General features: G+C 55.9%; 1 protein-coding gene across 6 annotated transcripts in view; it reads right to left on the reverse strand.

Annotated features, from left to right (window-relative positions):
* Positions 1 to 6: 6 nt before the first annotated feature.
* SHANK1 (SH3 and multiple ankyrin repeat domains 1) overlaps positions 7 to 23479 on the reverse strand; it is a 43262-nt gene continuing 19789 nt past the window's right edge. For 3 of the 6 annotated variants that reach the window (XM_019658311.1, XM_019658313.1, XM_019658310.1), the window contains 10 exons: positions 18976 to 19058; positions 18643 to 18767; positions 17977 to 18112; positions 17624 to 17704; positions 17079 to 17102; positions 16793 to 16861; positions 16277 to 16395; positions 9622 to 9718; positions 4733 to 7742; positions 7 to 2828 (listed from right to left, as the gene is read on the reverse strand). In XM_019658311.1, the coding sequence (XP_019513856.1) occupies positions 2114 to 2828; positions 4733 to 7742; positions 9622 to 9718; positions 16277 to 16395; positions 16793 to 16861; positions 17079 to 17102; positions 17624 to 17704; positions 17977 to 18112; positions 18643 to 18767; positions 18976 to 19058 (4459 nt within the window). In that variant the 3' untranslated portion in view covers positions 7 to 2113. Of the gene's footprint in view, positions 2829 to 3231; positions 3313 to 4732; positions 7743 to 9621; positions 9719 to 16276; positions 16396 to 16792; positions 16862 to 17078; positions 17103 to 17623; positions 17705 to 17976; positions 18113 to 18642; positions 18768 to 18975; positions 19059 to 23479 lie in introns of those variants that run through there. The other 3 variants (XM_019658314.1, XM_019658315.1, XM_019658312.1) reach the window with 3 other exon arrangements.

A 23479-nucleotide genomic window follows, 5' to 3' on the forward strand; every position in this document is an offset into this window, starting at 1 on the left:
CCCGCGGCACCCATCCAGAATGAACAAGCCCTTGATAGATGGGCGCCGCGCAGGCCCCCCTGCGGACGGGGGGCAGCCGACAAGGGGGAGGGGGCGGGTAGGGGCCCAGCGCAATCTCCGCCCCCCTCCTCGCCACCCCTCCCCCCTCCCATGGCCCTCCCACAAGGTTCCCCGCAGATCCCTGACGTGGTGAGGGGAGAGGGCTGCAAGCACCCTCCCCCCATGGACGGAGCCCCCCCCTCGGGGGTGGGGGCAGCAGAGGGGGAATGGGTTTGGGGGGAGGAGGGGGAGCTCCCTTCTTTGGCAGCTGAACATGGGGGGACCTGAGGGCGATGCCCTCCCCCCTTTACCCACAGTAGGGGAGGGGGCTTCCCAGGGGAAGGGGTGGCTTAAAATTCCCAAGCCCCAGGAATAAAGGGAGGGGTGAAGCGTGCGGGAAGGAACAGCCATGCCAGAGGGAGGAGTTTCTTGGAGAGATGGAAGGGTTGGGGGGAGGGAGGGCATCTTCGAGCAAAATGGATGGACAGATGGCCCAGGAAGGACTGAGAAGAGTGAAAGGAGGGAGGGTGTGCGAGAGGGCAGACTGGTGCAGGAAGAGGAGGGAGCACGGTGAGCAAGAAGTGAGTGTGCCTAGGGTCTTCTCTTGCCAGAAAGAGAAAAGAGCATAAAGACATAAGAGAACAGGCAGAGAATGGCTGCAAAAGCTGTTCCTTCACAGGGACAAAAACTAAAGGTGCCAAGGAAAGAAATGCTAATACAGCCCAAGAGTGTGTGAAGCAGGCTGAATGTGCAAAGGTAAGAGGTGGTAGCGTTCCCCAAGGGAGCTGGAGAAAGTCTCCCAGGAGCTGACAAAAACAAATAGGAATTCAAGAATGGGTGTGCAGCAAAGCCACGGTATGTAAGAACATTGTTAAGGAAAAGAAAAAGGCTTCAAGAGTGCAGTGCAAGTGCCAGGGAGGAGGTGTGTGCAAGAGTGAATGAGCAAGAAAGTCCACAAGAGTTGAGAATGGAGATGGACAAAGATTTGGAAATGAAGGGGGCAAGGGAGTGGGAGCCTGGTGAAGAGGAGAGGAATGAGCATTTGAGAAACAGTTCCTGGGCAGCAAGTGTGCAAGCTGTGCGATAAGAAGTGACAGTGCAAGAGGAGGAGGGGTAAGGAGGGGCATCAGAATGTCACTGTGACAGACAGGTGGGTAGAGTAAGAATGTGGGGGTTCAAGAATAAGGGGGGGAAGTGCTTAAAGAAAATGGAGGCACCTCAGAAGAGGTGCATAGGATATTGAGTGTGCAAGGGTTGAACAAAGACAAGGGTATTCCAGACAATAAGTGTGTGCACAGAACCTATGAGTTGGTGAGGGAAAAGGGTGTCCCAAGTGTGTCTGCAGCAAGGGCCCAGAAATTTTCAGAAGTGAGGTGTGTAAGGGAGGACGCCAAGGAAAGAGTGTGTAAGCAAGAGTTGGAGAGAACAGGGGGCATGGAGTGTGGGAAAAGAAATGCAATGTGTGCAAGGGAAACAGAGCAAAGAGGGCTCGCGAGCTGGAGCAAAGGCGGAGTGTGCAAGACAGCGAGAGGGCAGATTTGTGCAAAATTGTAGCCCAGGGAGGGGAGAGGCAAGCAGGCGTGCAAAGGAGCGTGCAAGAGGCTGGGGGGGCTGCTGTGTGTGCTAGGAAGAGGGGAAGGCAGGGAAAACAGAGGGGCCTGGAGAGGGGGGAAAGGGTTGTTAGAGGGGTGGCAGGTGGTGGAATCTGAGGGCACCCCTTTCCCCTGCGGCCTGGGGGCGACCCCCATCCAGTCAGGCTTAGGGCTGGCCCTCTATGGCTCTGTCTGTCTCCCCCTCCCCAGAATCGACCCTTCTCTCCTTCTCCATCCCCTTCTGTGATTTCTTCAATTCCCACCCCCTCCGCTCCACACACAGTCTTGTGTCAGCTGCCCCCTCCTGTGAGGTGCAAATGTCTGGCAGGAATCAGGCCACTTGGTGACCTCCGGCCTTAGGAGATGATGGCAGGGTGCAGTTTTAGCAGAGTCCCTGGCCCGGGAAGAGAATGACGGTCAGAGGTCAAGAGGCCAGTGGGCTCAAGGGTTCTGTGGACGGGCTGGTCCGTCCAAGCCAGCCATCACCTCTCCAGGAAAACTTTGAGAGCCCGGTCAATGTTCATGCGGTGGCCCACCCTGGTCACACCCAGATCCACGTAGTCCTCCTTGGTCAAGGCGGGCAGGTGGGAGCCATCAATCTCGTGGTCCAGGAAGCGGGCTCGGTGCTCAGCCAAGCCCAGCCACTCAAGCCAATCAGCCACGTCGAACTTGGTCCAGAACCCCAGAGGTTTAGCGCCGAACGGCTTGTCCGGGGGCAGCGAAAGCAGGCGGGTTGGTGACAGGGAGCGGGAGGCCCCTGACAAGGCTCCACCAAGCCCCCCGGACATCCCTGGGTGCGGTGGCACAAAGACAGGGGCGAAGGGGTCAGCCGAGCCTCCTGCCCCTCCAGTGGGGGAGCTGCGGATGTCAAAAAGGCCCGGATAGAGGGGTCCAGAAGGCAGGATGGGCAGGGAGGAGGGCCGGGGCGCAGGGCTGACCTTATGCTCCGAGGCGGGCAGCAGCGAGGGGCTGGGGGCCCGGCGGAGCAGAGGTGGCCGCATCTCGAACTCCACACCCTGGAGGTGTCGGGTGGACGTGGAAGAGGAGGCTGAGGGTGAGGTGGCCCCTGGGGCCGCAGCAGCTGAAGGGGGGACCCCGGTTCCTGTGGGGAGTGGCGGCAGAGGTGGTTTAGGCCAGTTCTGAAACAGGCTGCTGACAGGTTTGGAGAGGAGCGAGGACTGGGAGTCATCCGAGAGTCTGGAATGTGACAAGGGGGCAGGGGTGGAGGAGAGGGGTTTGGGGGGTAAGGGCAAGGTGAGAAAGAGAAAGAGGTCAAGATATAGGGAGAGAGGAAGAGAGACATAGGGGCAGGGTAGAGAGATGGGAAGAGATAGAAGGAGCGAGGGGGTAAGATGGATGTCAGGACAGAAATGAAGGGAGAGAAAAATGAGAGGACAGGGAGAGGGTGACAGTCAAGAGAGATGAAAGAAAAAGAGACATTAAGTGATAATAATAATAATCGTCACCACTTACTGATGCTCACGTGTGCCAGGCATTGTTCTAAGTGCTCTTTACAGATCGCATCTCAATTTAATCCCCATGACAGCCCTGATGCAGGTTACTATTATTATCAGCAGCACAGAGAGGTTAAATAACTTGCCTAAGGACACACAGCCAGGAAGTGGCAGAGCCCGGTTATATGGCACCAAAGTCTGAGCTCTTAACCACTATTCTATACTGCCTTTCGGGTTATGGCCAGTCACAGCAGAGTGGAAGACAGGGAGACGGTGAGAGAGGAACAAAAAGAGGGTGAGCATTCAGGGGAGAGAGATGGAAGGGGACAGGGGACAGAGAGAAAGAGAGGGAGAGAGATGAGGAGAGGGAGATGAAAGAAAGAAACAAGGGGAGAAAAAGGTTCCCCTCATCCCTTTAGCTCCCTCCAGAACAGTCCAGTCTCAGGGCCTTTGAACTGGCTGTTCCCTCTGCCTAGCTCACTCTTCCCACAAACAATCTTGTGAGTTGCTTCCTCCCCTCCTCCAGTCTCCGCTTATCTTGCTCGTTATTTGAGAGACCTTCTCTAACCATCCCATTATTGTGTTTTTTCCCCCTAGGAAGATTGCAATTATTTTGTAGTCTGCCCCCCACCTCTGCCTCATTGGACTATGAGCTCTAAGAGGGCATTGCTTTGCCTGTCGTGTCCACTGTGAGGCCCCTCTCACCCAGAAGGGCACCCAGTACATAGTAGGTGATAAAGCAACAATTGGATCAGCTGTCACCTAAATTCACCATCATATACCCAGAATACTTAAGAATCATCACTCATTTGCCTTAAGATTTCAAAGGCGTGATCAAACCACACTCGAATATCAACTATAAGGACATCAGACCTTCAAATGGAATTAGAGGGGGCTCTGCAGATGGACACAGGGATTAAAAAACCTCTCTCCACTCTCTCTCTATTTAAACCAGGAATGAGACCCTACTTTTCCTAGGTCTTGAATGAGCTTGAACTTTGTGGCAATTCCAGCCAGCTAGCTGCTTTGGAAAACTGTATCATCCCATATTTCCTCACCTATACTTGCTGGGCTTTGGGAAGAGGCCCCTCCCCTCCTCCATCTCATGTTGTAACAGTGGCCTCAAAAACCCTTTTAGGTGGGTACTATACTGTCTTCCTTCAACAGAGGTGGATTCCTTTGCCTAAGGTCACCCAGTTAGAAAGTGCAGGGCTGGGACCAGAACCCAAGAAGCCCAGCACCAGAACCACATATGTAACCACTGTGCCCTAAAGCGTCTTCTTATTTTGAGCCACACTGGGCTCCAGGGACTTGCAGATTTCAGGGATCGTCAGAACTGACAATCTGCCAAGGAAACAGACATCGGCAAGTTGTGCTCCAATCTCCTTTGTTAATAACTGTTTTTGTTCATCATGAGATGTGGGTTGTCATGTTGATGGGAGACCACAGAAGCCACTGATAAAGGGAAGTTGAAAGCATCCGTGAAAGCATGCTTCTTTGATGGCAAACTTCTCCAAGCCAGCCTGGTTTCTGTTTTCTTTCTACCACCTGAGACTCTAAAGGGACACAGCTATGGGGAAGGTGGACCCTGGTACCCACAGCATTGGTCCCTCTGGTCTCCACTACCAACCACCAGCCCCTGCTCACCTCTGCCGCTGCAAGGAGGACGTCCTCTCGGGGACATAGCTGGCTCCCCCGTGGTGGCTGTCCCCGCTTCCCCCGCTGCCTCCCCGGGCCCAGGGCAGAGCGCCACCAGCTGCCGAGGAGCCCCCAAACTGCTGAAGCTTGGAGCTGAGTTCACTGATGATGCTGGCTTTTACTGTGGCCAAGGCTGAGGCCTGAGGCTGGGCCAGAGGCCCGGGCAGGGGTGGTGGCGGTGGGCCCGGGCCCTCCTCCCAGGGCAGCAGCTTGCGAGGCAGGGAGGCAGCAGATGGCAAGGGCACCGGTGGGCCTTCTGGCTCTACAGCCACTGGACCCCCGGCCACACCTGCTGCCGAGGGTCCTGAGCAACCACTCAGGGTCAGCAGCCCATCAGTTCCAGCCCCTGTCACTGAGACGGTGGGGCTGGTGGGAGTGACAGGGTCTCGGAGTCCCCCACTGGGGCCGGGCCGCAGGCCTCCACTGGCCCCCAGCGCCCGGCCCCGGAGCTTAGAGGGAGTCATGAGCTGCGGAGGGTATGGTGGGCCAGAAGTACCACTCCCCCCAAAAGCCTGGCCATCCAGGTAGGCCACATACGTGTCCAGAAGCTCCGGCCCACTGGCCACACTGGCCCCCCCACCCCCACCCCCTGCACTGCCACCGCCTTCGGCAGACAGGCTGCTCAGCGTGGATGCGCTGCTGATGGTCTCCAGAGGGTGGTCACTGCTGCTCCGACTGTCCACCTCTTCGATACCAGAATCCGTGCCAGGTGGAGGGTCTGGGCCAGGCTGCGGGGCTGGAGGAGCTGGGGCGGCTGGGGCCGGTGGGCCTTGAGGAGGGGCATCCCCCGGAGCCGCGGGGGCCCCCTGGGTCAGCGTTGCCACCTCACTGTCATACGAAGTCAGGCTGGATGCCGTGGAGTCCAGGGTGGGAGGGGCAGCAGTGATGGCAGGGGGTGTCACAGGGGGCAATGGGGTGGTCGGGGTGGGTGGGTCTGGCAGCGGGTGAGGAGGCCCAGGCGTGAGGGGTGACTCTGGCTTCTCAAAGCTGTTTGAGAACTCCAGGGGCGGGGGCAGCGGTTCCACAAAGAGGAATTCACCGTCTTCCACGTCCACCGAGGGGGCTGGGGGCGGCAGGACTAGCAACGGGAGCCCATTCTCCTCACTGCCCCGCGGGGAGGTCGGCGAAGGAGGCACAGTCCGGCGTGGGCTGGGCGGCGGAACTCCCGGCCCGTCCTCCGAGGGGGGACCCCTTCCACTCGCCCCACTGGCCCGGGGCTGGCAATTCTCAAGGAACCGCACGTGTAGGGGCAGCCGCTCAGGCTCTTCTGGGGCTCCGGACCTCCAGGCCTTGCTCACCCCTGGGTGCGGGGCGGGGGGCTCAGGCCCCAGCTGCAGCAGGAGGGGCCCAACCCCGGGAGCTGTGGGGGGCAAGCGGTGTAGCAAGGAGCGTCGGGCAGCTGGCGGGCTGGCCGGAAGGGACTTCTCCTGGCTGCCCAGCCCTGCCCGGTACCCCAGCTCCCGGCGGGCGGCGTCGGGTGGGGAAGCCCCCCAGAGACGCAGCACTGGCTCATGGTGGGCATGAGGCGAGTGGTGGTGAGGGGTGGGCGGCGGGGCCTCGTAGCGGGGCGATGGGGGCCTGGGAGGGGGCTGGGGGGTTCCCCCGCCCTCCGAGGACTCCTTCAGCGCCCGCTCGCGGGCCGCCAGGGCCAGCCCGAGTGGGGAGGCTGGGTCCAGGGCCTTGCCGGTCAGCGGGTGGACCAGCGGTCGCGGCGGCAGGAAGCTGGTGAAGGCGCTGCTGCTCCCATAGGCGCGGCTGGCGGCCCCGTAGCCGTAGGCGCCGCTCCCGGCGCCTGCAGACTCCAGCCGGAGGTAGGGCTCCGCGGAGAACATGCCTTCGTCGATGGATTTGGAGTGGCGCAACCTGGGCCCCGGGGGCGCCCCTGCGCTCAGCACGCTGTCACCGCCCTCCTCGTCCCCCGCGTCGGTGGAGAGGAACAGCGTGGACCGCCGGCGGGCTTCGTTCTGCCAGCCCCCCTCTCTCCGAGCCGCCCCCACCAGGGCCGCTCCGAACTGGCTGGTGAAATCGAGGGTGGCCGGGCCGCTGGGCGAGGCGGGGGTGGGCACGGGCGACGGGGACGGCGGCACCGGCGAAATGGCCGGGGCGGGGCTCGTCGCGGAGGAGCCACCGGCAGCCTCGGGCTGGGCCGGGGGCTCGGCCTCGGTGCTGCTGCCCTGACTGCTGCGGCCGCTGCTACTGGTGGACGGAGCCTTGATGATGATGGTGGGGATGGGGATGGAGTTCTTTTCCGACGGGGCGGCCGCAGCTGGCGGCGGCTGCGGGGACGCCGGGGACGTCGGAGAGGGCGCGGGTGGGAGGCCACCGCCCTTCTGCGGCTCGCCTTCCACTTTGGTCTGCTTGACCAGGGGGCCCTTGCGCCCGCGGCCCGAGCGGGCGGGCACGTACATGGCCGCGCTGGCTGCCCGCGGGGGCAGCTGGAAGTAGCGCAGGGCAGGGCCCTGGGAGGGGCCGCTCCCGCTGCCGTGGTGCGAGGGGGACGGGGCTCCTGGGGTCGGGCTGGGCCCGCCGCCCCGCCAGCCGCGCAGGCTGGGCTGGGGCCCCAGAGCCAATCGGGGCGGGGGGTCGTCGGGAGAGCCACCCGTCTCCATCTCCGGAGGGTGAGGGGGGTGCGCATGGTGGTGGTGGGGCTGGGGGGGCGGAGCGTGATGGTACAGGCTCTTCTCCCGGCCCCCCATACGGGTGTCAGGAGGCGAGGGCCCATCAAAAGATGACGGGGAAGAGGCAGGGAGGGGGCCACCAGCGCTAGGGTTGAAGGGCCCTCCCCGGTGGGACGGAGTGAGGCGGCCGGAGGAGGAGGGGGCTGGAGGTGTGCTGTAGGGGGGCTCCGGAGGGGACGTGGTGGGAGGCGGGGGGATGTCCTCGGAACCAGGCACAGACAGGCTGCGGCTGAACTTCATGGTTGGGGGTGCTAGGTAGGGTCTATCATCTTCCGCAGCCCCTGGGAAAACACAGAGGATCCAGGAGCAGGGCCTGGGGGTGGGGGTCTCCCTGCTACCCTAGCCCATAGAACTAAATACTAAAATACTAATATAATAATAATAGCACCCACTATATGTAAGAAGAGCTTCACATGGATTAGTTCAGAGTTTACACAGCTAAAGTAAATCCTAATTCGCTTGATACAGTAATACAGGTAGTGCACTGCACAACAGCAAACAGCAGAGGGAGCAAGGGGGGGGGGAGTGCAGCGAAATTCAGCTGAACTTCTTCCCCAGGCCAGGAGGGGGGGCCTTTTCTTTTTATTTTATTTTATTATTTTTTTTTATGGCTAACTCCATTTATTCTCATTGTGGTCATTGGCCCGGTAGAAGAAAGGGATGCAGGGGTTGTCGCCCAAGCCTGGGTGCTCATGGGGGTTCTGGATCTCTTGTAGCAGCTGCATGATCTGCTGCGCGCTGGGTTTCTCAGGGGTAGCCAAGCCCCAGTTGGCCTCTCCCTGAATAGGGAGGGGGAGCCTTTTCTAATTCACACAAAGGCAAAGTAATATGCTAGTGGTGGCTTGGGATGAGCAAAAGTGACACAAGCTGGAAGAGATACCATGTTTATGTGCATAGTTAGATTTCTTTTCATGTATAGGCAAAAAAGAAATGCAGTTAGCACGTCACTAAAAAAACTGCTTAGGATGAGGCTAATGTTTAAAAGAGCTGATTGATAAGTAAGTGAAATTAGGTAGATTTACAGGTGGCAGATATTAGGCAAATGATGAGATATAGGTAGACCTCACAGATGCAAGAGGCACACTGATGGACTGTGGACACTGGAAGTTAAGGAAAAGCTAGATCCAATCAGCAAGACGACTCAGAGAAGACTGGAGGGGTGAAGTCTTTTGCCTCCTTATCAACTATCAGTCTTGGACCCTCTTCTCGCCTCTGACTACTCTCTTTCCCTTGACAATCACAACCAGTGTCATGGCTTCATTCACTGCTTCTCTGCTGGAAAACTTTGTCTTGGGCCCTGTCCTCTCCCCTGATCTCCAGGTTCCTTGATCCAAATGCCACATCTACTTGATGTCTCACTGGAATCTCAAACTCAGCAGGTCCCCACTGGAGCTCTGGATCTCCTCCCATCCCACAGTATTCTCCAGTGGAGCAAATGGCAACTCAGTCCTACCTCAGGACCTTTGCACTGGCTGCTTCTGAGGCCTGGAACGCCTTATGTTTGCATATCCCCAAGGCTCCCTGCTTCATCTCCAAGTTTCAGCTCAAACCTGCCCCCACTGGCACTCCTGACCTCTCTTATCTGACTCCGCTTTTTCTGTTTTTCCATAGCACTTACCACAGTTAACATACTATGTAATTTTCTTGTTTCTTATCCTTATAATCTGTTATCTGTCTTCCCCTCATGCAAGCTCCATGAGAGCAGGACCCTTTAGTCTGTTTTGTTCACTGACATATCCCCCGAATTCTAGCCTGGAATATCGTAGTGCTCAATAAATATTTGTGGAATGAATGAGTGAATGAATGGAGTCAGGTATAAGAGAGAAGGAACCAGGCAAAACCAGGGTTTGTGGTGGGGCCTTCAACTCACTGCATCCAGGGAGGGCCAATAATCTCCTCACCTTCCAGGTGAAGAGCCCTAGGCCCAGAGAGGTAAAGCCATCTGCCCTAGGTTATACAGCTGGGATGGACGAGAGCCGGAATTCAAACCCAGTTTTGCCCAAATGCAAAGCCTGAGTTCTCTGTCTAACTTGGTGGAAATGTGGTCACGTATGGAAGTAGAAAGAAACATTTCCAGGCCCCTCTCCCCCATAAACTGTCACCCTTCCAGCTTCCCATTCCCCCACCAGCATCCTTTACACCGCCCCATTAGTGACATACCAATAGATTTTTGCCGGAGCATAAACCCAGGTCCTGGAGGCAGGTAAGAAGGACGTTCATAACTTGGCTGTGATCGGTGGTGAGGATCGAAGCTCGACTTCAGGGCGGCAGTCAGGGGAGGAGAGAGAAAAGATAGCATAGAGATCAGTCAGGGCTTGGAGAGTCAGTCAGGGCTTCCCCACGAGGCCAGCCCCCATTCCTCCTCCAAGACTCTGAAGGGAGGGAGAGGGGAGTGGAGGAGGTAAAAGGGAATTCTGGGTGGGGATGGACTTTCTGAGTCCAGGCAGTGGGGAGAGAGAAAGAAAATGTATCTTTTTTGTCAACCCTGTTTGCTCTACTTTCCAGACTGATCACTCATCTGGGTACTTTTCTCCATTCTTGCTGTCACTGCCCAGGTCCAAGTCACCACCATCGCTTACCCGGATGGCTGCAGTAGCCTCTTCCCTTGTCTCCCTGCTGCCACCCTTGTGCCCCCACCCCTTTCTAATCTGCTTCCCACACAGGGTCAGAGGGCTCTTTTCAAAAATAAATTCAGGTCACGCTATCGCCCTGCTTAAAATCCTACAGTCGTATCCCACAACAGTTAACAGGGGATTCGAACTCTGGTCTTCAAGCCCCTCTGCTGGTACCACCCAGATCCCCTTGGCCCCATGCTGTGCCCATCCCCAGCTGCTGTGTCACCTGCAGCTTGCTCTGGAGAATCACCCTCTCCCAAAGGAGCTGATGTGCCCAAACAGTTACATGCCCCCACTTCTGGGAGCTGCCCACAGCCAAGGACTGATGACTGACACGGAGGTCTGATGCAGGATCAACTCCCTAGTGCAATTCACTGTCCAGAGCTCCCTGAGAGATCAGACTGATCCCGCAGCCCATCCTGCCTCCCTCACTCCTTTACGGTTCCCCCTTAGGAAACCGCTGGCGCAAGAAGAATCCCTTTGTCAGGCTCTGATTGTACGAGACCCAAGACTCAGATGCCCTGGATGATGTAGTCCCGCCTGCATCTCCTTCTTGCTCAGCCTGGTCCCATGATGTCCCCCTTTCCCTGCTCCTCCAATGCCCCAAGGTCCTTAGAACACTTGCAAGGCCTGGATTTTCCCTCTACAATGGTTTCCTCCTAATCATCACAGATTCTTTCCATCTTTAAGTTCTCCACTCCACTGTCTCCTCCGAGTCACTGTCTAGTTTTTCTGGCACTTCTCTCCATTGGAAATGATCTGGTTTGCTTGTTTATTGTCCGTCTCCCACCTAGAATGTCAGCTCCCTGAAGGCAGCGTATATTATTCCAGGCAGCGGGGCACAGTGTCTGGGGCCCACAATACTTAGAGGGAAAATGTTTTCATTTCTTTTAAAATCGGAAGGGGAAAAAACAAAGACTATAATCTAACCTGAATAATACCCATCTTCGTATCAACACAGTCATAAAATATAGATTTTTAAACTTTTTTTTTTTTTAGGAAGGAGGGGCTCAGGAAGGCAAAATTGCCAAAGGCCCAAGAAAGTCATAACGCAGCCTGCCTGTGGGGAGCGACTTTGCTGGACTTGTTCCCTGCTGGGTCCCCAGTCCCTAAATAGGGCGTAATGCTCTGCAAGTTCTTGTCAAATAAATGAGTGACTGACTGAGAAAGAGCCAACGTCAGGTGCTGTCATTTGGAGGCTTCTCTTACATACAGCAGAGCCCAATTCTGCAAAATCCCCCCTAAAATGTAACTTTTCTAAGGTAAGTGACATTGTTTGACTGGTTCACTCCTACACCCCCAGAGCCCAGCAGCAGGTCTAGCACATAGTAGGTGTTCAATAAATATTTATAGAATGAAGGACTGACTGGGAATGATACAAGACACCCTGAAAAGATGGAGGGAAGGGTAACTGGTTAGCTCAGTTGGTTAGAGCGTGGTGCTAATAACACCAAGATTGCCAGTTCAATCCCCGCATGGGCCACTGTGAGCTGCACCCTCCCTAAAAGAGTCAACTACGCCATTGTAGCATGAAAGCAATGTGTAACCAATGACCATGGCTGTTCCCCAATAAAAAAATAAAAAAAAGACAGAGGGAGCATCGTGAAGGCAAAACCTCAGTCCTGTTCCTAAACAACCCCATGAAACAGCAGCGGGTCGGCCCCAAGGAGGAGTCAGGAAGTGTCTCCCAAACATCTACCCATTTGACTGCTTTCCTCCCATTCTGCGCTTCTTGGAGCAGGATTCTCAGCCTGCCAACCCTTCTTGACTTTGACACATGTTTTTCTCAAACATTCTCCTTAAGCCCTTTCTCTCTAAACCTCAGCCAAACACCCACCCTGCTTGGTTTTCCATCCTGTCCTGCAGCTCATAATGATCTGTGTGGTATCAGGAAGCCGAACCCCGCAAAAGATAGAGAGATTGCGCGGTGGTGCAGAGAGAGAGAGAAATGAAAAATGAAGGGAGTCACTTTTGTGCAAACCACTTTGCCATCTGCTTCGCGTGTAAGTCCTGACTGAATCCTCAACTTGTGCGTTAGGGTTGATTATACCCATTTTAATGAGTGCAAAAGGGGCTGTAGAGCAAAGGAGAAAAGTCATGTCCTAGATCAGCCAGTGAGTAAGGAGGAGGTTATAGAGCCGTTGGGGAAAACACACTGGAGTGGTAGAAAATCCTCAGATTAAGCGGGAAGAAGAGGGAGTGGCCGGTTAGCTCAGTTTAGCGTTGTGCTGATAACACCCACGTTACACCAAGGTGGCCGGTTTGATCCCTGCATGGGCCACTGTGAGCTGCGCCCTCCTTAAAAGACCCAACTATGCTACTGTAGCATGAAAGCCCAAGGACCATGGCTGTTCCCCAATAAAGTTAAAAAAAAAAAAGAGGGAAGAAGAAAGGGCTACAAAGAGTGAAGAAAAGGGATGTGACCGGTCAGAAAGGACACAAGGGCCACTGAGGGCAGAAGCAGGCTGGAGAGAACGCTGAGTACTGAGTCCAGGCTGGGGAGGGTGGGTAAGCGAGAACTGGGAGGAGGGGAGGAAGATGGAGGAAGCATCCTGCATGAGGCGTGGGGTGGTGGTCAGAGTGATGAGGGGTGGATCAGTTGCAGGAGAGGGGTCAGAGTGAAGGGAGAGGCGTCAGATTTGCAAACTGACAGAAGACACTTTGCATTGGAAGGGAGGGATCAAATAATGGGTTAGCTTGATGTTGTAAGAGGGGTCTGAGTGGCAAAGGAAATGTCAGACTGACCGAGGAGCCATAAAAGCATCTGAAGAAGCATGGAACTAACTGCCTAAGGGGCAGGCTGACCCAAGGTGGGACAGGCTGACCTCCATCAACAAACGGAGAGCATCCTCTTCCCACGGGGAGGCAGCCAATCAGCAGACCAGGTGCGCGTGAAGTCACCAATTGCCCAGCAGACTCCTCCCCAGCGAGTCGGCCAGAGGTCCAACCTCCTCTGGTGCCACCTCCTGGGTCAGCCCTGGGTCTGGTGCCTCAGTAGCAGAGTGTGTGCCTGGTGCTGAGCACAGGCTGGAGGCTGATGATGGGCTGGAAAATTCGTGCCAGGGAGACAGCCCCTGAAAGGGGTCAGGGGAAGAGAGAGTAGAGGGGGTGACAGGTGGAGAGACAGAGATAGACAAAGAGATGAGGGAGACAGAGACAGAGATGCAGGTCCAAAGGAGGGAGAGACAAAGACTGAGGTACAGGGCGGGAAATGAGACGGTGATGGGAAGAAAGAGGGACCCAATGAGGCAGGGAGAGAGTCAGTCCTGAGAGATCCTGAACTGGAGACGGCTGGGGCTGTCCCAGAGGGGCAAGACAGAGGCAGAGAACGCAACTGAGAGGGTGTGATAAAAATAATCAGAGGGAGAAACTGAGTCCAGAGAAAGGCTGAAACCTGCACCCATACAGAGGCTGGAGACGGCAGGTGGAAGGGGACCCCTCGGGGGTCAGTGACCAAGTAGCATTCAGTAGCTGAGAAAGCCAAAGCCACACTTTGGGGAGGACAGGCAGATGGACAGCAGAGCCCTGGAAAGAGACAGGGCCCAAGAGGCACCCTGACGGCCAATGGATAAGCCTAGAGTCTGCACCCCCACTGTTGGTAAGTTTTATGCAGAGGTATGTCTTTCAGGGAGGGCTGAAATCTCCCAGTTCTTAAGTGTTTAAGCAGTGGCGTCTTGTATAATATTTTGCTCTTGTTAACTGGTGTGCAGTTCTGATAAAAGAGGCCTCAGGGCCACACTGGGCCCCACACTGCCCACATGCCCCCTCTGGTTTAGGTGCAGAGTGATTTAAGCAGGAGAGTGAATAGGGGACAGAAGCTGAAACAAATGAGACAGGAGGACAAGACCACATACTGAGAGGCCACCCATGGAGAGGAGACAGAAATGTTAAGAAGGGGCCCCTGTATTGGCTCAGGGTGAGAAAGGTCAGGATGTCCAGTGGGAAGGGAAATGGAGAGCCTTCAACATGAGAGGGAGGGCTGGGGGAAGGCTCACGGACAGGCCCCAGGAGGGACAGAAGGAAAGGGGAGGTCCAACGGGGAAAATGACCACTGGCCACCAGGACCTGGAGACAGGGAGGTCCCATAGAAAACCTCAGATGAGTGGGGGCAGGTGGGCAGCTGGTGTTATTATTGGCCGCTGTCTGGTCCCATCTGGGGGTGTCTTTGGAGCTCAGATGGTGAATTCTATGAGGGCTGGGATCTTGTCTATCCTGTAACAGAGGAAAGGGCTGGCACCCTGGAGCTGCCTGGCACATTGTGGGAGCTTCAGACATTCATAGAATAAATGCCCTAATGTGTATTGCACTGAGCCTGATATGCTACTGTGGGGTCTCTGGGGTGCCTGAGTCCCAGGGGGGTCTCCAGTTTGTTATTTTATGTCTTAGGGGGCTCAGCATCTGTCGAGAGCCTGCTGTGCTAAGAGCTGCTATCATTCAATTCTCTGAAGAACCAGCAATACTAGCTTTGGTCCCATGTTACAGAATAGGCAACTGAGATGCAGAGGAACTAAGTAGTATGGTCCAAGTGACACAGTAAGTTAGAAGAAGTCAGGATTTGAGGGCAGGTCAGCCTGGCTCTATGGCAGCCCATGCACTTGTAATTCTGACACTGACCTTAGGGGGTGGGGAAGTGGGCGCAGAAGATGACCCTCACAGCCCTAGGGACCTCAAATTCTTTGTGAAACCAAGGACAGGTGTGAAGTGAGGACCTCTGCCAAGCCCTGAGAAGTGGCCAAGGACCCTCAGCCTCTAAATCAGAAAGAAATTCTAGGAGTCCAGGAACAAAATGTGCCACTTGCATTTGCTTCTTGTGAAAGTACAAGACCCTCTAGAGTAGGCAGTCAAACCCTTAGCGGGGCTGTGGACAGACTGCAGGGGGCCTGCACGCTTGGATGGGAGAAAAATTACATCTTTATTGTCTAAGGTGCAACATTTCCTCAATTAAAAATGTAGGCCACAAAGCATGCTAGCGTTAGCGAGATCCCAAAAGAAATCACAGGTATTTCCATATCCCATCCCGGTGGTTGCAGTTTCTGAAAATAGTGTTTATGCGCCTCATGTCTTTGCAGTTAAGAAGAGTAGTTAAGATCCATCCACCACCAGATCTTGCTGGCTAGTGTGTTGATGAAAAGACACCCATGTTACCATATCACAAATTTGCTTTTTAAAAATATCTGGTAACTGCATTTCAGTGTAAATGGCTTCTTTTGTTACCTTGTGTATTTTATTTTATGCCTTTATGAACATAATTCTCAGTACTATGCCAGGCGCCAAAAGGGTCCACAGCCCCTCAAGAGTTAAAGAATCTAGTTTTAGAGTAAATGGCCCTTGGTCACCAGGTGGTGGGTGCGGCCTGTTGAGAAGAGGGGTTTGGAGGACAGGGTCAGACAGCAGGGCCTGGGAAGAGAGGAAGGAAGTGCTAAGACAGAGGTAGGGCAGAGGTGACCTCTGGAGGGTGGAGGGAAGAGCTGGCAGGCCAGGTGGGGGATGTGTTCCTGTGAAGGGTCACAGCCCAGTGGGGACGACAGCCAGGGAGGGTCGAGCAGGGCCCCACCCGAAGAACCAGAACTGTGACTGGACCATGGATCCAGTGGCCTGACTGCCTGGGTTGAAATCTCTGTTTCCTCTCTGTAGATGGTCTACTGTGCATACCTCACAGGATGGTTCTAAGAAATGAATGAGATAATCCATGTAAAACATAGCGTCCAAAATATGATCGACACCCACTATGGGTTAGCCTCTGTCATCGGGAAAAGCAGGCAGAGCCGAGACAGAGATACGATTAATATTTTAGGAACTACCACTTGTTGAGCGCCTATTATTATGTGCTGGGTCTGTGCCATGGATATCCATCATGACATCATTTTACCTTCCCTGAGACTCTTCAGGTGGGACAGAGGTGGACAGAAAGAGGTAGGACAAGAGAGGGAGTGAGCGTGAGGCGCAGGAATGGAGAGTGGAGTGAGGAGACGGGATCTAGGGGTAGAATAAGAAGGAAGAGGATAGGCAGAGGGGGAAGGAGACCCCAGCGTGGTGAGAAAGGAGCGGGCCCCAGAAAGGGTGGTGGTCCTCCAGGAGCGGCATTAAACACAGGGGTCAGGAAGGGTTTGCGAAGACAGGGATGGCGGCTCCAGGTTGACCTATGCACCCCTCAAGCTTCCTACCTCCAAGACCCCAGTTCCCCAGACCACGCTGCCTACCTCAGTGGCAAAGAAACCTTTGGGCCGGTGTTTGCCCAGGGATGCCAGGCCACCAGGTCCAGGACTCTCGCTTGCACTGATGGTCTGCTGAGCTGCTGCCAGAATTTCATCCAGTTTGTCTAGGGGGAGGCAGAAAAGGTGTGGAGACACAGCGAAATTAAGATTGCTTTGCCCATGCGCAGAGACAGAGCTGCCCGGAGCCCACACACAGCGTCTTGTAAGAACCAGAAAAGGACACCCCTGTCTCCACCCCGATGGATGAGCAGCCCTAATGGAGACAATCTCCAGCCCAGGAGGCAGGACCCAGTGATGGGAAGGGTGAGGGAGCGAACAGGACAGCCATCATGGCAAGGAGGTTGGAAGACAGAGGTGGGGGCTCAGACTTGAGGGCTGGGGCAAGGCTGGGGTATGGGGGTGATCAGCTGGGGGGAAGAGGGACAGAGTAGTCGCAGCACCCCAGGCGGCGTGGGGTCAGGGGCTCTAAGCAGCGCAGGGAGCAAAGCTGGGCTATCTTACTGAGAGCCATCTGATACACGGTCCGCTTTTTCTCCATGCTGGGCACTGGCGCAGGCTGCTGCTCATACTCTGTGGGCAAAGGATGCGGCTGAAACCCAGGGGCGCCCCCGGGGGGCGGGGCGGAGCGGGCTCGGCCCGCGGGCGTGGCCAGCGTGTGCGGGCCCGCGGGCGTGGCCAGCGTGCGTGCGCAAGCGCGAGTGGGGCAGTGAGGGGCCGGGGCGGGGAGGGGCGAATCCGCCGGCGGGATCGGGACGGGGTCCCTCCCGCCAGTCCTGTGCCCACTCACCACTCTTCTTCTTCCAGGGGGAGACTAGCCCGGGGGAGAGGCAGTAGAGGAGTCAAGAGTTAGGACTTCAGGGGGAGGCGAGGGGCCCCCTGTCTGGAACGCCCGCCTCCCTCAGTGCCCTGGGCTGGGGGCAGTCAACTGCCCGCCCCGCCCCTGTGAGGGGCAACCGGACCCCCCAGGTCCATTCTGTCTGGAGGGAGGGGCTCGCCTTCCTTCCTGTTAGTGGGGTTTGGGGGAGCTGGTGGCGGGTAATGGAGAATGGAATGGGGAAACAGATAGAGAGGGGCTAGAAACAGAGACCCGCAGAGAGGGACATACAGACCCAGAGAGACCCCGACAGAGAAACAGATACAAGAGGACAGAAGTAGATCGACTCTCAGACGCTTTTTCTCAGCGACACACAACGCAGGCCAGAGAGTCTGGCCCATGGACGGGGACAGGATGAGGACAGGACCCCTGGTCACTAACAACACTAACAAACTCAAGGGTTGGCCCCGCCCCCCCTCCCTCCCAGCACCTGGGCCCCAGCAGCCCCACAGGCTTACCCATCTCCTCCAGCTCTGAGGTCATGGACTTGGAACGCAGGGAGATGGCTGGGGGCGGGAGCCGCTTAGCCTGCTGAGGTGCTGAAAAGGTGACAGTGGGGGTCAGGCATCAGTATCATGGGAAGAAGTCCCATGACCCCCTCCCCACCACCAAAGTGCTCCCAGAGCTCAGAGAATAGCCACCACCAGCATGCTGAGCCCTCCCTGTCTCAGTTTCTCCCCAGAAGGGTCATGGACAAGCAGCCTTGGGGAAGGGAACACCAATGGTGGGGACCCGCCATCAGGGCTCCTGAGGGTCTTAGGATGGTGGCAGTGGAGTGCCAGCCCTGGCCACACAAGTGGGGGAGGAGCACCTTTCTTGTGGACAGCCTCATCCATGTCCGGGTGCCTGGTGACCATCACCACCTTGACCATCAGCGTGTTGCCCCCTTGGCGAATCATGTTCACCACCTGTCGGTGGCCAACCTTCACCACATTCTGCCCATTCACCTGTGGCACAGACACCCCCAAAAGCACACCCAGTAGGTAAGGGAGGAGTGTTTTCAGCTTCAGAGTCCCCATCGAAGCGGCCTCCTGCCTTGTACTGTAGGCCACTATTCCCTCCCTCTGACCCTCTCCACCACCCCCTTCTCTTGCAAAGCCCCCCAGCTCCGTTCCTGTAACTCTCCTGGCCTCAGGGTTGAGCAAGAGGCCCAGCCCACCCTATTCACCCCTCTCTCCTTCCTTGACCCCCTTGCATTGAGAGAGAGTGTGTGTGTGTGTGTGCGCGCGCGTGCTAGGGGCAGCTCTGTAATCTTCTGAGATACTTCAGAAAAAGCCTTCGGATTAAATCTGTGAAGAAAGTAGAGGCTGGGAAGCCTGGTGCCAGGGGAGAATCTGGACTCGGGCGGCCAGATCCTGGTGTGGATTAAAAGGGGCCTTGGGATTTGCCACCAGGGTCCCAGGGGAGAGAGGAGTGTCTGTGGGAGGCTGGAGGCTGGGGCTGAGAGAGGCTCCTGGGGCTGGGAACCAGGCCTCACCTCGATGAGGAAGTCTCCCATTCGCAGTCCGGCACGCCATGCCACACCACCCTCGTCCACAGACTCCAGATACTGCAGTGCCGGGAAGGCCGGGGTGGGGGTGAACTCCTCGATGGGGGTCTGCGCTGCAGATGGGAGGAGCCGGCGGGGTCGGGGGCGGGGGGTGGAGAGGCCGAGCAGGGGATGGGGCTCAGACCCAAGTCACAGAGGCTTCACAGTAGCTGAGGGACCAGCACCCGGAGGTGGGGTGGTGGGCAGGCTGGGGTCCCTTTCCCTTGTTCATCCCCCCTGGGTCAGACAGCCTTCTCCCGTCCCCTCCCGGCCGGCACTCACCCTTGGCCCCCCGGAGCACGAACCCAAACCCCTCACTGTCCTTCTTCTGCAGCAGAACTGTCTTCTCCTTAATGATGTAATCGCTGGAGGGGAGGGCAGGGAGGGGTGGGGGTGGGGCAGGCGGAGAAGGGATCATGAGACACTGAGCCCGGCAACCCAGTGACCTGAGCCTCTGCTCCAGGACCATTCATCCCGCCTCCTAGGATCTTCCTCACCCACTCCGGGAGTGAACGTTTGCTCACAGCAGCCCTGACAGGCCTCCCCCGCAGAGCCCGGAGTGCCTGCTCTCCCACTCACTCTTTCCTCATTCATCCATCCGTGCACCCATCCACCCATCCATTCAGCAAGCAGTTACCAAGCCCACTGTAAGCCAGGCACAGAGAGGGATGGGGAGGTACACCACCGCATCACCAGACAGCCTGGCTTGAAGCCCTGCTAGCCACTTCCTGTCTGTGACCTTGAGCCCATGACTTTAACCTCTTGGGTCTCAGTATCTTCATCTACAATGGGGGGAGGGGAGCAATAGTAGGCTCTACCCGACAGGGTTGCCATAGTAGCTTAGTATATGTCATGTTCAGCACAGTACCCGGCACATCATAGGCGCTCAGAACTCCTTCGCTATCTCTGGTCAAGTTAAGAGAACACATGTATTTTGATGATCCCCCTCCCAAGTCCTTGACTATATCTATACTATAGGAATATATTACAGTAACACCTCCCCAGGTCCCCAAGCATATTGTAACATTGCTTATTCTGCAAGGTCCAACATGGTGGCCACTGGCTGCATGTGTCTATTTATATGCAAATTAGTTAAAGATGAAATGGAAAAGATTCAGTCCCTCAGTCTCACTCGCCACATTTCAAAGTGCCCAGTAGCCTCGTGACGCTGGTGGCTACCACGCTGGACAGTGCAGATACAGAACATTTCCATCACCGCAGAGATTTCTAGTGGACAGCGCTGGCTTCTGTATCCCTGGTATATCTCAAATGTATCTCCTTTGAGCAGTGGGTAGATTCTAGTAAAACGCAAACCTCCTGTGAAGATGAGGATGGTTGCCAGTAAGGCCACCAAAGCCCGCCAGCACACCTAGGAATGCTCACGCACCCATTAAACGCAAACGTAATCCATGTATGCCAACACCTGTCCATGCTCTCTCAGATGTAGCCCCCAAACCTTGATGTCACAGGTCTCTTCCATTCCAGGTACCCCATACACAACAGGAATACCCAAACACCCTGGCTCCAACCCCACTTCCTTTGGAATACCCCAGAACACCAAGACCCAGCAGAACGTGTAGCCGGCTGCACCCCAGCACACCGCAGTCATGTCTGCAGCCCACCCAGTGCACAGGCAGACCCCCTTAGTATATCCCAATAACCTCCACCGGCCCCACCAGACTCCAGGAATAGCCCAGCACGCTCCCTGTGCACTCCAATTACCTACCCCCACAGGTTCGGCAGAACGGCCCTCCAGGAATACTCCAGTATATTTCAGTAACACCCCCACACTTCCCAGTATGCTCCAATAACTCCCCCCCTACTTGGATCTCAGTAGATTCCCATAACACGCCCCCTGAACACATCCCAGCACACGCCAATGGCCACTAATGTGCTCCCACTGTATTTTGGTACCCCCACCAGCACCCCACCAGCACCCCTGTATACTCCAATGACCCCCCCCACGACTTCCACTGTCAAATCCCATACTTTTGGACCACAGCCAGTGTTCTGCACATGCACCCTTACACCAGCCCTGCCCAGCCCCCCTTACTGTAACTCGGTGTGCTCGACAGCACACATGTACACAGAGGCTCACCCCAGCCGCTGCCCCCACTCAAAGCTCACCATGGTCCAGCAAACATGTCCACACCACACCCATATCCTCCTGATCAGATATTCAACCCAGGGATGGGCCACCGGGTAGCTGGGTGATGGGGATGTGAGACCAGAAGGAGGAAAGGGGTTGAATGGAGTGAGGGAGGGAAGGGAAAGAGACAGGAGAGGAAGGAGGCCAAGAAGTCTCGAGCAGCAAATGGACAGGGCCAACGGAAATTGGTCGAGAAGTCAGAGCTGCCTGCGCCTGACTGTGCACTCTGTGATGCCCTTGTCCCCGCCTTTGTCCCCACCACATACCCTGACAACCTCCTCTAAGCCCTCATGTCCTTGCCACCCCCATGTCCCTTCCAGATCTCCAGGGCCCCCCCCCCCGGCTGCCAGCAGTGCCCTTCAGCTCTCCTTTATTTCTCATTTACAGCAGTTTCACTTTCCTTCATTTATGACACAAACCCCTACCTTTCCCACATCTTTCCCCTGCCCCTGGAATCTCTCTTTTACCCCCCACATTATCCTGATACCCCATACATAGGCCTTCCCCAAATAGCCCATCCTCCAATTATAATTCAATAAAACTCCCATATACATTATTTGCCAAGAAGAAGTGCTTGCTATGTGTGAGGCAGTATTTGAAGGCTTCACAGCTAAATAACTCAACTGTCTCTCACAGCCAGCCTCCGAAGTAGGTATGAGTACTATTTCCGCTTTGCAAGTGAGGAAACAGAGGCCCAGAAAAGTTAAGCAATTTGCCTGAGGTCACACAGTGAATAACATCCTTCAACAATCCCCAAGAAAATACCTGGGCCACTGCAGAAGTAATACCCTCCACTCACTCCACAGCACCCAAATGCCCCGGCACAGATACATCCGCCCCAAATTCACCATCATGAACACCCCTCGAGTGCCTGAAATGTATCCCAGGCTGTGCCATAGCACAATAACAACGGGTGACATTTATTGAACCATTGCTGAATGCCTGATGCAGTTCCAAGCACTTCATATTTATTTATTCATTTAGTCCTCCCAACACCCCTGGGGGATAGGGCTTGACTATTACTGTTCCAATTTTATATATGAGGAAACCGAGGCACAGAAATAACTTGCTCAAAATCACACCAGGCTAGAGAAGTGTCAAAGCCAAGACTGAATCCCTGACAGGCAACCCATATTCCCCAATAATGTCCAAACACCTACAGATCCTCACAGCACACCCCTGTCCCTCCCTCCCAAATGTCACCATCATGTGCACGCTCCTCTCTTCTCCCCACTCCAGTGATTTTCTCAGATAACCCCAGCTATATGTGGCATTTCCTTCATCCCACTACATTCTCCTTGAACTTCCCAACCACCCTCTTGACCCCACAGCTTCCTGTGACTCTATACTCCCTCTCCCTCACTCCTGTGTGTACCCCCACCCCTCTCTGCACCTTGCTCCCCACTCCTCCATGCCATCTGAAAGCTCCACGTCACCCTAACCCACCACTGTCGGCCCTCACTTCCCGAAAGCCCCTTATCACACCCACGGGGCCATCCTTCCACCTCCCACTTTGCTCTTGCACACACCCACATCCCCTTTCAAACCAAAGTGTCCTCCTCAGACTCCTGTGACCTCTCCCTCCTCTCATGCCACCTCTCCCCCTTTCCTTGCCCTCATCCCACCCCACATCCTGCTGACTTCTGTAGTACCCTAGGTTCCCTACTGTAGTACCCTACAGTACCCTAGGTTCCTTTCATACTCTCTAGTCACCCCTCCCCCACTTTCATCCTTCAGCACCCTCAACTCACTCCATCACACACCTTTCCGCCTCCTGTTACTTGCAACTGCATTTCATTTACATTTCCTGCACGCTCTGTCTACACTGCCTAAATCCCTACCCCCAAATCTTCCTCACTTTTCCTGCACCCCCTCCTTACCCCATTGCTCCGCACACTCCACGCTCAGGTATTCCCCATTTCCCCAGACTTCTGTATCCCCCACTCTCCCCTGTTCCATTCTCATCCTGACACCCTCCCACCCAGACCCTCTAACCCCACCCCCTTTTCCAGTCTTCCCTACCCACGCAGCACCCCATTCATGCTCTTTACTGCTGACTACCTGCCCTGCAGGAACACACACAATGCTCTCCCCCAGGCCATCCCTCAGCGACCCTGAGAAGCCTCTGGAGCTCAGCGGCCAGCTCTTGTTCACTGGATCCCACACACGGAGACTGCAGCAGTGTCCACTCCCCCCACCCCCACGCTGAAGGTCCTTCTCACACACCCAGGATCCCACAGCCCAGAGCCTGCTGCTGTACTTGGCATCCCCTCCAGTACTCAGCCCCTCCCCATGTACCCATCTCCACGGCTGGCACAGAGGCCCCCACGCAGGGAAGCCAGCCCCCTCCCATGCTGAGAAATGGCACACACAGCAGATGCAGCTCCCCGTGCAGAAGCTCAGCCATGGCTCAGCACACGTGCCCCCACACAGACACAGACCCCCTGGGGGCAGGGAGAGTGGCACATGGGGACAGAGACACACGGAGGGACTGGTGAAGAGGGGACTGTGGGGGAGGGGCAGGCCTGGCATAAGAAGGTGGGTGTGGGGAAAGAGCCGCAGTGCCTGGACAGACCCACTCCATCACACACACACACACACACACACACACACACACACACACTCCCCAGACAGCCT

Source organism: Hipposideros armiger, unplaced genomic scaffold (genome assembly GCF_001890085.2).
Source record: "Hipposideros armiger isolate ML-2016 unplaced genomic scaffold, ASM189008v1 scaffold_283, whole genome shotgun sequence".
Lineage (NCBI taxonomy): Eukaryota > Metazoa > Chordata > Mammalia > Chiroptera > Hipposideridae > Hipposideros > Hipposideros armiger.